General features: G+C 36.9%; 1 protein-coding gene across 2 annotated transcripts in view; it reads right to left on the bottom strand.

The window, feature by feature from the left end:
• Window positions 1-14461, bottom strand: part of LOC116299068 (uncharacterized) — a 17470-nt gene continuing 3009 nt past the window's right edge. Inside the window, exons 1-10 of one of the 2 annotated variants that reach the window (XM_089034425.1) lie at window positions 12603-12958; window positions 8225-8452; window positions 7141-7259; window positions 5556-5805; window positions 4293-4466; window positions 3072-3199; window positions 2601-2832; window positions 2300-2470; window positions 1493-1559; window positions 1-859 (exon numbers count right to left, since the gene is read on the bottom strand). In XM_089034425.1, coding sequence (XP_088890551.1) covers window positions 853-859; window positions 1493-1559; window positions 2300-2470; window positions 2601-2832; window positions 3072-3199; window positions 4293-4466; window positions 5556-5805; window positions 7141-7259; window positions 8225-8452; window positions 12603-12672 — 1446 coding nt within the window. In that variant the 5' untranslated portion in view covers window positions 12673-12958 and the 3' untranslated portion in view covers window positions 1-852. Of the gene's footprint in view, window positions 860-1492; window positions 1560-2299; window positions 2471-2600; window positions 2833-3071; window positions 3200-4292; window positions 4467-5555; window positions 5806-7140; window positions 7260-8224; window positions 8453-12602; window positions 12959-14461 lie in introns of those variants that run through there. The other variant, XM_089034424.1, reaches the window with a different exon arrangement.

Consider the following 14461-nt stretch of genomic DNA (forward strand, 5'->3'; position numbering starts at 1 on the left):
TTTAAGATATTTTCTGTAGTTTATTTGAAGCTTAACAAGGTTAAAAATAAATAAATAAAAATAATATAATTAACATGAAAAATAAATCACGTCAGTTACTCGTACAAGCAATATACGCTTTTAAGTTTGACGTCAATAGTGAACGACTACCGGGTCCAAAAAAAAAAAGCAGTTTTATAAAGTTTTGCCCTACTTTTTTCATGACAGGGTTTGATGATTACAGTTCTAAATCTAGTTGTTAAGGTTAAATCATAGTAAACTTTTTTCACTTTATTTTAGCTGTTTTTATGAGCAGCTCGACCCGGAAATATGTTACAACTTAAAAGCTCTATAAGTCTGAACGAGGGAACATCCATAGCGCAACTAAAAAATGTCTTTGCTCTCTGGTTGGATGATGTGAAAAAGATCTCTTTATTACCTTGGGCGTTATATTTCTCCATTTCAGACCACGTGTCATATCCACTTGAGAACAAGATTCTTTGTTTGTGCTGTATTCATATTCATGTGTCTTCTCATGCGCAACCATTAAACAAAGAAATTATACTCTAAGGAATGACATGTGGTCTGAAATAGGAAAGCATTACACCCAAGGTAATGAGGTCCTAATTGATCTCCACTTTAGCACACTCGTAATTCCTACTGTTTGTACTTTTCCCTCACGATTTTCTAAATTAAGAATGTGCAAAAGGAATAACATTTTTAAACTCTGCGTAAATTTTTCACTAAACTAAGCATGACAAAATGCGAGCAGTCGCTCATCTGAGTCGTTCACCTATAATAAGTTAAGCTAATAAATACCAATAGTGTTAGTGTAATGCATGTGTACTGTCCTCTTGACGCGAGAAGTTTTGCTCAAAGCCTATAAAGAAACGAAATAAAGTTAAATAGAGTGATGTAGGTTTTTTCTTCTTATTCTTATTCCGATATACACTTGTTTCGATAAAGTTTGTCACCAAAAAACCTAGAAAGCTGAGATCACTGAGGATCATGGGAAGCTTTTAATATCAAACAAGTAAAGCTTTTGATACGATTTGCAGCTTGAGGATGCTCAGAAGAGGTGAGACTGTAACTGGTAAAAGATCTAAAATCCATCAACAGTTATCAAAGCGGTTGAAACATGTAAAATGTAACTACCCATAATCCTTGTTGGTCTCAGCTTTGTAGCATTTCAGGTGACTAACTTTATTGAAATAAGTGTATACATGTTCATGTTCCTTCTTCCTTCCTTCTTTCCTTCCTTCCTTCCTTCCTTCCTTCCTTCCTTCCTTCCTTCCTTCCTTTTTCTTCTTCTTTCTCTTAATGGACAACATAAACAACTTTCGTTTTCCAAATAGTTTTGATCGTTTAAGTTGATAGTAATTAACTTTGTTGAGTTATTTCGTTGTCCTTCTTCTTCTCTTCTTCTTCATTCCTCCTTATGTCCGTCTGGGTTTTTTCTCATCAGAGACTCCTCTCCGTTCATTTTACTCACCACAATCGCACATACACTTACCAGGCGAAAGACGAAGCAAAAATGCAAATGAGTATCCCCAAAACATATGGAACAGTCTTGGAAGAATCTGAAACATTGATTAATTGAATTTGAAGATATAGATTGAGTTCGCCTATGCAGCGTAAAGCTGCTTCGTCAGATATAGTTCATCTTCTATCCGCGGTAAGCGACTGCGTGCTCTTTACCACTTCAGTCTATCAGTGCTCTGCCTTTAAGGGTATTGTATGAGAGAGGGGTTGAAATGCATTCATCATCATATACTTTCTACCATCATTATCACCATCATCACCATCATCAACAAATCATCTTCTTTATAATTATCAATTAATAATAAAATCATTATACCAAAAGTCATCATCAATTAAACATCATCATCATGGTTACGCCAGCTGCAGCAACGTCAGCAGTCATCACAGCCATCATCATTATCGTACATTATATTACCCATCATCGTCATCAATCCGGCATCGTTATTGTCATCATCATCAACATCATCATCATTGTCATCATCATCATCATCATTGTAATCATCATCATTGTCATCATCATCATCATCATTGTCATCATCATCATCATCATTGTCATCATCATTATTGTCATCATCATCATTGTCATCATCATCAACATCATTGTCATCATCATCATCATCATTGTCATCATCATCATCATCATCATTGTCATCATTGTCATCATCATCATTGTCATCATCATCAACATCATTGTCATCATCATCATCATCATTGTCATCATCATCATCATCATCATTGTCATCATTGTCATCATCATCATTATCATCATCATATTTACCTGCACACTTGACCTCCTCACAGACATGGTTACACCTAATGGATCGTGTCAGCTGTGCATCTGGACACCGGCCCATTTTCGATTGACAGGTCCTGGTTTGTTGGAGTTGACCACCACAGCATTTATTGCAATCATCCTGGTTCTTGTTAGTCCACGGTTCAAAAGTGAATCCTTTACGAAACAATGACAAAATGAAAATGAAATATAGGAAAATAAAATAGAAGAAAAAATTATTAGGGTAAATGAACTCAATATATCTCATGATCATCAAAAGAACAAAAATGAAAAGCGTTTCACTCACCAGGAACACTTTCTTCGATCTGTATAGACTTTGTATCGATTTCAAAGTTACCAATTTTTCCATCATCAGTTTTGAATCGAAATACGGCCTCGGGATCGTCTGGATTAGATGGAGGTTCGCTAAACAATACAGTAAAGGAAACGCGAACTTTGCCATTGTCTTGTGACATTTTGAACGAATTGGAATCCACTTTTTTATAACCAGTACTGCTGTTTTTGAAAATATTTTCAACCTTTATGAAGAGAAAGATTTAAGAAGTTAAGACAGCATTAGATGTAACCTAAGTTTCTCGGCTTTTCTAGCTCTCACGCCTTTCCTCTCCGCCCCTCCCCCTCCCCCCTCCCCTTGGGCCTGAAAAGAGGTTACAGTGGTCCTTAGTCCTGGATATCCTAAAACTGCCATGATATTAAAAGCGTAAACATAAAATCAACAACTGTGAAACAAAAAAGAGCAATATATGGATCTCGTTACCTCTTCCAGCAAGCTCCCCTCTCCCATGGTTAGTTTCCTAACGAGCTCTTTAGACTCCATAGAACTTAAGTCTTCATACCCATCTTTCCAAACATTTCCCAAGGTAATGTTGAATGAAAATTTCCTCTCTGAAAATTTAAAATGTAATAAGTCGAGAAACAAATTAATGGGGGGAGGGAGGGTGGGTGGGAAGCACGGCCCTTTCTCAACTATGTATCTTTATTTTATTCATTTAGTTTTGACAGATTTCAAAACTTTGTAAACTTTTCACATTGAATTCAGTCATGATTAACTATCGACTGAGCTTTGGGCTGATATTTCTTTTTAATGTCTACCATCATGCAATGAATAGAAATTTTCCATGCAAATAAAAAAGACAACTTATTTTTGAAAGAAAATGAGAGTAAAATTAACAAACTTCGTTTGAGAGATGATGGTCCAATGATTTACTATGAAACAGAAATCTGAAAATTTCATCGCATTATTATGCAATAAGGAAAAAGATAAAGGAATGGGGAACTAGTGTATTTTTTTTGGTGTTTCACTGGTGTCAGTCTACTTCCGTATGCACATTGCACGAGAATTCTAAAACTCATTGATTAATTCATGAGGACAAAATAAAGAAAATCAGTAGCGAGAAGAAAATGTGTTCTTAATTAGCATAACATTTGTGCAACCTATGCTTTGGACTTCTCCAAGTATCATTAATCGTTCGAGAAGCCATATCAAGCACTTGGAAGATTGTTTCATCCTCTTTCCAAACACCTCCAAGTTGGTTCAAAAAACTTCGCCGAGAAAAGAGAAAAACGTTTGCGCATGCGTGCATTTCAGCACGTTTTCTAATATTTTTGAAGAGTTTGAGTGAGAAAATAAATGTTTGTTTTCTCCGAGTATACAAAAACGTTCGCGAGTATATTTTTGTCAGACTAAGATGCTATATTAACAAACACAATATGAAAGAATTAGCCTTAAGTTTCAAGCCTTGGACACTAAGTTTTGGCATTTGGTGAAGTCCAATTACTCAGGAATGTTTGATAGTCAAATTTACATATGTTTTGACTAATTTACATACGGATTCAGAGCATGCGCAGACGTTTTTCACTCGTGTCGGCTCCGCCTCCTTTCAATTGTTTGAACTCACTTCCTGGTGTTTGAAATTAGGATGTAAAACTCTTTTCCGTGCTTGATATATTACTTAAACCGGAACTGGAAGATACCAACCTTTTCCACTACATGTGATAGGGTACTTCAAGTGGCATGGGAGTGTACGGTTAAGGTGCAGCCCATCACAGGAGTCTGCACCTGATCCGTTGCACGTGCGGGTTTGATAGACGCTTTCTCCGCAGCAAGACTCAGGTATTTCACCTTTTAAGGTCCAGTTTCCAAAATCCACACCTAAACGATTTACAGGAGGAAATCAAAGACGTCGTGGCAGGCGTGCGCTTGCGTGTTGCCTCTGCATGGATCTCTGATTCTATTATTCCTGGACTTAGCATCATGCACAACAGTGTGAGGAATGGGTCATTATTTATCTCCGGGGGGTGGGGGAGGGGTTGGAAGACTTAGGAGGAATCAGGGGGGTGGATCAGGTAATTTTGACAAGAAACAATGTAATGATAATAATTTTTTTCTAAGTTTCACGAAAAGAGTCGTTCATATTCTATACCGAAAGAAGACAAACAGGTGCACCGACGTGAAATTGAAATCTATTAAGCTGCTGAGGAGAATCGCTTGAATCGCTTCTCTACAAAAAAAATAGAACACTTTCAAATGATTATTAGAGTTTGTTTAAGTTAAGAAGTAGTTGGAAATTGAAAACTGCTGGTATTTATTCCGTGTGCCAAGAAAAGAGTCGTTCATATTATAAAGGAGAATTCCTTGAAGTTTCTTTACAAAAATAGGATACAATTTGATTAGAATTCGTTTAAGTCGAGAAATCGTCGAAAATTTAAGAAAGCTTTTCTAGAAATCAGTCCCAAACGGAAAACTTGGCGCGAAATGCAGCAACTCTAACACGCAGTAAGATCCTTTCTATTGCAGCATTCGTTTCTTTTTTTGCAGCAACTCGTCTAACTTGCTGCATGTCGCTTATGGCCCATCGCTCATCGCTCATCGCATCGCATCGCATCGCATCGCATCGCATCGCATCGCATCCCATCGCATCGCATCGCATCGCATCGCATCCCATCGCATCCCATCGCATCCCATCGCATCCCATCGCATCCCATCGCATCCCATCGCATCCCATCGCATCCCATCGCATCCCATCGCATCCCATCGCATCCCATCGCATCCCATCGCATCGCATCCCATCCCTATTCCGTCCCATCCCATCCCATCCCATCCCATCCCATCCCTATCCCATCCCATCCCATCCCATCCCATCCCTATCCCATCGCATCCCATCGCATCGCATCGCATCGCATCGCATCGCATCGCATCGCATCCCTATCCTACCCTATTTATTAAATAATGCTAAATTACCTTGCACGTTTTCCTCCACTTTAATAGACGAAGGGACGGCATAATATTCGTATTTCGAGCCCTTTTGAAAATTATTTAGCCTGAAATACATTTCTGGTTCTTTGGAGCCTTGCGGCGGAACCGCATCAAACGTCGCTAGGAATTTGGTCCTGACCTTTCCTGCATCATTGCCGCGCATTTCATCTGGATTCTCTGCAATTTTCACTGCCTTTAGCTCAGGAAAGCTCCCATTTATAAAAAGAGCTCTCATCTAGCAAATCAATAAAAGAACAAATTTTAAAATTTAGAACTAAAATGGCACTGCTTAAAGATCTAAACCCTTCATTGCTGACACAATGACGCATTCCCGGGCTTGACAATGTTTACTCTTTCAAAGCTTTTATAAAAGTTCACTGGTTCAAAATTCATGTTTCGGAGATACTAGGAGTTTTGTCTATAAAAGGACGAAAGACTCATTTGCTAGACTACCACCAAGCCGCTACCATAGAAACTTTGCGTGACAACACTGGAAGAGCTGCGAGGACTCCTCATTGCGAGGACTACTCATTACGAGGACTACTCATTGCGAGAACTACTCATTACGAGGACTACTCATTACGAGGACTACTCATTGCGAGAACTACTCATTACGAGGACTACTCATTACGAGGACTACTCATTACGAGAACTACTCATTACGAGGACTACTCATTACGAGGACTACTCATTACGAGGACTACTCATTACGAGGACTACTCATTGCGAGAACTACTCATTACGAGGTCTACTCATTACGAGAACTACTCATTACGAGGACTACTCATTACGAGGACTACTCATTACGAGGACTACTCATTACGAGGACTACTCATTACGAGGACTACTCATTACGAGGACTACTCATTGCGAGGACTACTCATTGCGAGGACTACTCATTGCGAGGACTACTCATTACGAGGACTACTCATTACAAGGACTACTCATTACGAGGACTACTCATTACGAGAACTACTCATTACGAGAACTACTCATTACGAGAACTACTCATTACGAGGACTACTCATTACGAGGACTACTCATTGCGAGAACTACTCATTACGAGGACTACTCATTACGAGGACTACTCATTACGAGGACTACTCATTACGAGAACTACTCATTACGAGGACTACTCATTACGAGGACTACTCATTACGAGGTCTACTCATTACGAGGACTACTCATTACGAGAACTACTCATTACGAGGTCTACTCATTGCGAGGTCTACTCATTACGAGGACTACTCATTACGAGGACTACTCATTACGAGGACTACTCATTACGAGGTCTACTCATTACGAGGACTACTCATTGCGAGAACTACTCATTGCGAGGACTACTCATTACGAGGACTACTCATTACGAGGACTACTCATTACGAGGACTACTCATTACGAGGACTACTCATTGCGAGGACTACTCATTACGAGGACTACTCATTACGGATGGATACAGCGGATGGGAGGTGGGGGCGGCGCAGAGATAGCCAAAATACAGCTTTCTTTTTAAATTTCAATAGAGAATTAATAAACCTTTGATGCGGTATCATGATGTCAGCGTACGTACCTCTTGTGTAACAAAAGTAGCGTATTTTTCCATAAAAGGTGATGTCATGGGGTCTTTCTCGTACTCATACTTCTTCCAAGGAAAGTTTTCCAAGGTAACAATAAAGCCATAAGTGCGCTCTAGTGAAAGAAAGACGGAAAAGAAAAAGAGAGAGAAAGAAAAAGAACACATGAATACCATCCAATAGAACAAAGCAACTTTTTCAGTGTTATGTTATACATTTTAGTTAAAGCTATGTCTCGTATATTTATAATTAGTCGACAGATTTCTATACGTTATAATTAAATTGTTACTGGGTCTGTGGGTCAGCATATTTCCCAGATCAGGACACCATTACTATGAGCATCCATCTTCCATACTGGGTCTGTGAGTCAGCATATTTCCCAGATCAGGACCCCATTACTATGAGCATCCATCTCCCATACTGGGTCTGTGAGTCAGCATATTTCCCAGATCAGGACCCCATTACTATGGGCATCCATCTCCCATACTGGGTCTGTGAGTCAGCATATTTCCCAGATCAGGACCCCATTACTATGAGCATCCATCTCCCATACTGGGTCTGTGAGTCAGCATATTTCTCAGATCAGGACCCCATTACTAGGAGCATCCATCTCCCATACTGGGTCTGTGAGTCAGCATATTTCTCAGATCAGGACCCCATTACTAGGAGCATCCATCTCCCATACTGGGTCTGTGAGTCAGCATATTTCTCAGATCAGGACCCCATTACTAGGAGCATTCATCTCCCATACTGGGTCTGTGAGTCAGCATATTTCTCAGATCAGGACCCCATTACTATGAGCATCCATCTCCCATACTGGGTCTGTGAGTCAGCATATTTCCCAGATCAGGAGCCCATTACTAGGAGCACCCATCTCCCATACTGGGTCTGGGAGTCAGCATATCTCTCAGATCAGGAGCCCATTACTATGAGCATCCATCTCCCATACTGGGTCTGTGAGCCAGCATACTCCCAAATCAGGACCCCATTACTATGAGCATCCATTTCCCATCTCTATCTATCCCCCATGTGTCATATTTGTTAATATGGAAAGGTTTATTAATAAAGCTGTTGACTTACTGGAGGGGGGTGTTGTTGGTGGTAGTTTTGTTGTTGACACTGTTGGCGCTGTCGGCACTGGTGGCACTGGTGATGCTACTGTTGAGGTTGACCTTCGCATGATGGTACTTGCATGTGTTGGAGATATTGTTATCTGCACAGAAGAAGCTGTGTTCACCACTGTTGACGTTCTTCTGACCGATGTTTGAACAGTGCTTGTGGCAAAAGTTGCATTGGTCGAACCTTGTCCTAAAACGAGAACACATTAGTGTATGGAAAGGGTGTAGGTAAATGTCTGTAGATGGGTTCCCTTTGTATTAGCCGCTGTTTTATTTAGATTTGGCCTTCCCTGTGAGTGCGTGCATCTCTTTTTCCAAAAAGGTTGTCTTATAGGCGATAGCGCTTCGTCCACGGCAGGCAACTTTGACCATATCACCTTTGGCTAGCTCTGACATTCTTCATCAGACGAAAAACATTTGCCAAAATGAAAAAAATAATTTCTAGCTTTTGAAGTGAGCAGTTATTTTGCTGTCAGTGTTATGTAAACAGCGTGCCAGCTGTTTGGAGCGGTGACCTTAAACTTCATGCATATAAATTATCTCGATCGATTTCTTCAACGTTCCCTTTACTTGGGTCGTGATCTCGTTTATATTTTGAATAGGACGCAGTAAAAAATTATTTCAAATGTTCATGCATGTATAATCAAGAATCGTACTATTTTACGCTACTTGTTACATTTATATACCGAATCGAAACCAATTTGAATAACTATTGTTCTAGACTGACTAGCCTCTCATACATGTGAAAACGCTTTTGTGTTTCCAAGTGAAAACGAGGCTAGTCAGTCTAGAACAATAGTTAGTTCAATTTGTTGTCATATTTCGATTCGGTGTAAACCCCCTTAAGTGTAATAGATCGCGTGATCGAAATGCCATAAATTCCATCGAGAAAAAAAACCCGATCTATCGTTAAGGAACTTAAAGTGTTCTATACTGATCATGTGCCATTAATAAATACTCTAAGGAAGACAGCGCGTATCTGGTGCAAACCCGTTCCATTTTAAGTTTTCAATCCTATTCCTATAGGTCACATGCATTATGGCGTCATTTACTATCACTACCAGACTCCCTTGCACGCTTTCTTTTGTTCAGTTAATCAGCACAAATTGTCTTACTATTCTCATGAGGAAATACAAATCGAATAAGAAAAAACATTCGCGAAGCATTTTTGCAGTGGGAGTAAAATGACGCCATTATGCAAACGGCTTATTCCATTCGTTTTCCTATTGCTGTTATTATTTATTCTGTTATTTCATTTCTATTATTCCTATTCTCATTCAACTTCTTATTTCTAATTCTCATCATCAAAAGTATTGAAAGCTGGTGATTGCTGCCAAATTAAGAAAATGTTCATTCTTATGCAATATCTTCTCATGAAATTGTCAAAAAGTGACACTCAAGTTCAAATGAAAACCTAGGTATATTTAAGTTTTATTTTACGAAAACTAGACCGGAATTGAAAAGATGAAAGAATTGCGTCTAAGTCAACAGGAATAATGACAATTTCAAATGAAGAGCAAAGATACTACTCTATTCCAACGCGTGGGGATCATCGTTTGAATAGAAATATAAATGTACCCACCAAAAAAAACTTATACGAAAAGCAAAGAACAGTCCGTTTTTTAATTACTAAACAATAAAAATTTCGGCGCCTTTTTTTGCAAGCATTATTTCAATTTCCTATAAAACGAATGCTTGACAAAAAATTTGAAGAGCATTTTCATTAACATTAAATCCAAAAAGTATTGAAAGCTGGTAATTGCTGTCAAATTAGGAAGAAATTTTTTCCTGCTTTTCACAAAAGAAAGATGGAATATTATCAATTATTTTTCCTTTCTTTTTATTCTTGTATTATTATCCTGTGTCCCGCTTCGAGATCATAGTCGGATACCTTTGTAGTGTACGTAAAATATCTAGATTTTCGTTTTAAATGTACTCGGCTCGCCGTAATCACCCGGCGTAATCGAAACATTTACTGTCCTTAGTTCGGCTTTTTAAACGAAAAGCTGGAAACGCGCGCAAAGTAGATTTGATGTTAAATAAGTCAGAATACAGTCGTGTGATGATGGCTGGCATAGAATTAGAGTGTAACTTAAATAGACCTTTGGGCCTGAAAATTGAAATGGTTTCTATGGAATTGATGGAACAATTTCTTAAGGCAATAAAGTAATGCATCTAGTAATGGTTGATTAATGTGGGAAAACATTGAACAAAAGGAATTGATAGTGTCAAACTGGAAGAGGAAAAGTGGGTTATATGATACTAAAGCTAAGACAAAAATTTGAGCTGTGTAGCTAAGAGGAGAAAAAGCTCACGCAAACCGCGAGCCAGAAAGCAAGCAATGAGTGTGTGTGAGAGAGAGGAGAGAATAAGAGGGAAGTCATATTGGTATAACCAAACGATATTAAGCATTGTTTCACACCAGTAAAGATATTTCCAATAAAATTCTAGCCTAAAATGTTTGCAAAACCATATGAAACTCCTCATAGAGCACTTAGTAAAACACTCAGAAATGCGATTTTATTTTACAATGTGTTGAAATATCAAATAAAACCGTTGCTTTGGCAACGGTCTAAACCACGCACAAATGCTGCCAAGCAATTGTCGAACAAACAAAAATTTTTTATCTCAGTTCTAGATATCTCTTATTTTATTCTTTTCAAGGTAAAATTATCAATCAGAACGGAAACGTTTTCTAATGGTAGAACAGAAACTGAAAACACAGAAAATGAGAAGTTGCATATCCCGGCAAAAGTAAATATGAGCGGACATCTGTATTTGAAGGTCAAAATTGCTCTGCTGCCTTTAAATTTTTAGATAATTTCATAATCCTTTATTAGCATCGAATACCAAAGTTTCTTTTAAAATGTCTCAAGCTTCATAGACTTTATCGTACCGACAAACAAAATGAAACTAAAAAATTAGGCGGGAAAGATCACGCAGGGTCACGCGGATCCATTACTTGCAGGAAACAGGAAAATCGAGTTGTCGAGAAAATGTCCTTAACCGTAGGAAAACGATGTTTAACTGAAGAATGATTTCGTTTCGAAGAACTCTTGAAAAGGTATTCAGTTTTTATTTAAAGCTGGACCGGTTTGTCTAATAAATACCCGGCAATTGTGGGTCAAATTGGAAGCCATGCAGTCAGGTTATCATGCATTTAATTCGTCTGCCCACATTAAATAAATAAGTTCGTATGTATGTATATGGCTGTAATAGAAAGGTACGGATTTAAGTTGATTGTATGTATGTATATGGCTGTAATAAAAAAGGTACGGATTTAAAGTTGAGTGTATCCATGTATGTCTTTAATAGAAAAGGTACGGATTTAAAGTTGATTGTATGTATGTATGTAATAGAAAAGGTACAAGTTTAAAGTTGATTGTATGTATGTATGTAATAGAAAAGGTACGAGTTTAAAGTTGATTGTATGTATAGAGTTTAAGTATGTATGTTAATAGAAAAGGTACGAGTTTAAAGTTGATTGTATGTATGTATGTAATAGAAAAGGTACGAGTTTAAAGTTGATTGTATGTATGTATGTAATAGAAAAGGTACGAGTTTAAAGTTGATTGTATGTATGTATGTAATAGAAAAGGTACGAGTTTAAAGTTGATTGTATGTATGTATGTATGTAATAGAAAAGGTACGAGTTTAAAGTTGATTGTATGTATGTATGTAATAGAAAAGGTACGAGTTTAAAGTTGATTGTATGTATGTATGTAATAGAAAAGGTACGAGTTTAAAGTTGATTGTATGTATGTATGTCTTTAATAGAAAAGGTACGAGTTTAAAGTTGATTGTATGTATGTATGTAATAGAAAAGGTACGAGTTTAAAGTTGATTGTATGTATGTATGTATGTAATAGAAAAGGTACGAGTTTAAAGTTGATTGTATGTATGTATGTAATAGAAAAGGTACGAGTTTAAAGTTGATTGTATGTATGTATGTAATAGAAAAGGTACGAGTTTAAAGTTGATTGTATGTATGTATGTCTTTAATAGAAAAGGTACGAGTTTAAAGTTGATTGTATGTATGTATGTAATAGAAAAGGTACGAGTTTAAAGTTGATTGTATGTATGTATGTAATAGAAAAGGTACGAGTTTAAAGTTGATTGTATCTATGTATTTCTGTAATAGAAAAGGTACGAGTTTAAAGTTGATTCATGTATGTCTGTAATAGCAAAAAAATTGAGTTAATGGAAGCGAACGCAAGCAAAAACTACAAACAGGTGTCTTTTAACATTTTTTCCCCTCCGAGTTTAATAAAATGACTACATTCACCTTATTTTATCTACTGAAAATTATCAATAACTATTCAGTCTTTCTTTTTTCTTACCTTTTGCATCATATATATTAAAGATCAGGACGAGATACCCAAAAACGATAGCAAGAAAGCTAGAAAACATTTTTGAAAGCAGTAGTGAAGTTCGAACATCAGTTATAAAACGAGGAGCGATCCCAAATGTCTCTTGTTTGTCCACATATCTTGTATAAATGTGGGTTTTTTCACCTCAAATTAATTTAACCAACTTTCTAAGGCAACGACTATGGTAAACACACAAACAAAAAGCTGAGGTGAGGTCGGTCATACTTAACAAAACTGTCACCAAAGTGCAAATAATGTCAGTCTTCATCTCTAAAATACATTGACCGACTTCGGACAGATTTTTCATCGCACGAATTTGTCCCATGATATAATAATTGTTAATAGTCTTTAAAAAATAATCCTCATCACTAATTAGACTTCAATCTTTAGAGATCTATTTCTAATGAAACACTAGTCTGAGTTCCGAATTGGTCAATGAGGGAATTTATGAGCTAAGATTGACATAAAAGTAGTATTGGTCGATCATAATTAAAATGCCGGATCAAATTAATTTTCCTTTTCATCCATCTTTAATCGGTTCCACTTTTAATTTTGCAAATGTAATACTTTAAAACTAAATAAACACCTAAGTGTGTTCGCTAAAATACAAAATTAAAACGGCTTTTTCTTTTGATATTAAGGTGGCTGACTACCTTGGTAAATAATAAACATAAATTGAAAATTAAAACTTTTGTAACCTGAAATTTAATGCTGATTCCAAAAATGCAAAGAAAAATGGGGTGTCCCGAGCTTGTTTTTGAGATAATCACTCCGTAATGAAATGCGTTTGTACAATTTTCGAAGAAAAATAGCGAAAATCAAGCTTTGTACGAAAAAAAAATCATAAAACCGAAACTTAGTAAGAAACATGAGTAATATTCTCCGAACACGTAACTTACGCTATATTTATTAAATACTGGTAAAAGTTGTTTTAATAAACTATTGTAGACAATTTTAAAAAAACGTTTTTGTTTAGGTTCTACGGTATGCAAGTTATCGTAAAAATTGAGCACAAAACAAATAGAACGATTACTTACATTGTTCTAAAAAACAGAATTGTCTTAAGCTTTAAAAATAATAGGATATTACCTGTTAGCATATACCAACTTCTGTACTTCGTAAGAAAACGCGCTCATTGGTTAATTGGAGGTGAATATTGTACGATATTCACCTCTGAATCTCGGAATATTGAGTCGGCAACAAAATGGCATCTGCCGGCAATCGTTTTGCTACAATTTCCGATGAGGAAATTGAAAAAATGAAAGTAAATGCCATTCCTATCAATACTAAAAAGGCAACGAAGTATGGCCTAAAAGTTTTGCTAAAAGTTTTGCGTGAATTTGTCACGCAAACTAAAAGTTTCTGTTTGTTTGTTTTTATTGAATTATTGTATATAAAAATAAGTTACTCTATACACAAGTTGGTATATGCTAAAACAGGTATTCGCCTCAGGCTCAGTGAATATGGAGAATATTTATCTCGCCGCTCAAAGACTCGCATCTCGGTAAATATTCCCCGATATTCACAATTGCTAATTATTCCGAAAAATAATAAGAAATATATAGAGTCCAATCGAATGTTGAAAAGTAGTCAGCCACCTTAACAATTAAAAGTCAATTACTTCAAAAGTTCAAAGTATCAAGATCTTTTTAAACTCGTTTTCATTTTCTCTTATTTTAGCGCTTTCAGCTTCGATCCCGTTTTGTCACCCTTTTGAATATTTTTTTCGTAATTTTCCCCTTTTTGTTTTACTTATTTCACTATGAGAAAGTACAGTATGCTTCTGGCATAAATATTAATCATCTCATTCATTTAGCAGCTCTTTTTCG

This window comes from Actinia tenebrosa, unplaced genomic scaffold, assembly GCF_029948245.1.
Source record: "Actinia tenebrosa isolate PJP-AT-01 unplaced genomic scaffold, QUT_ActTen_1.0 PGA_scaffold2__45_contigs__length_23673736, whole genome shotgun sequence".
NCBI lineage: Eukaryota > Metazoa > Cnidaria > Anthozoa > Actiniaria > Actiniidae > Actinia > Actinia tenebrosa.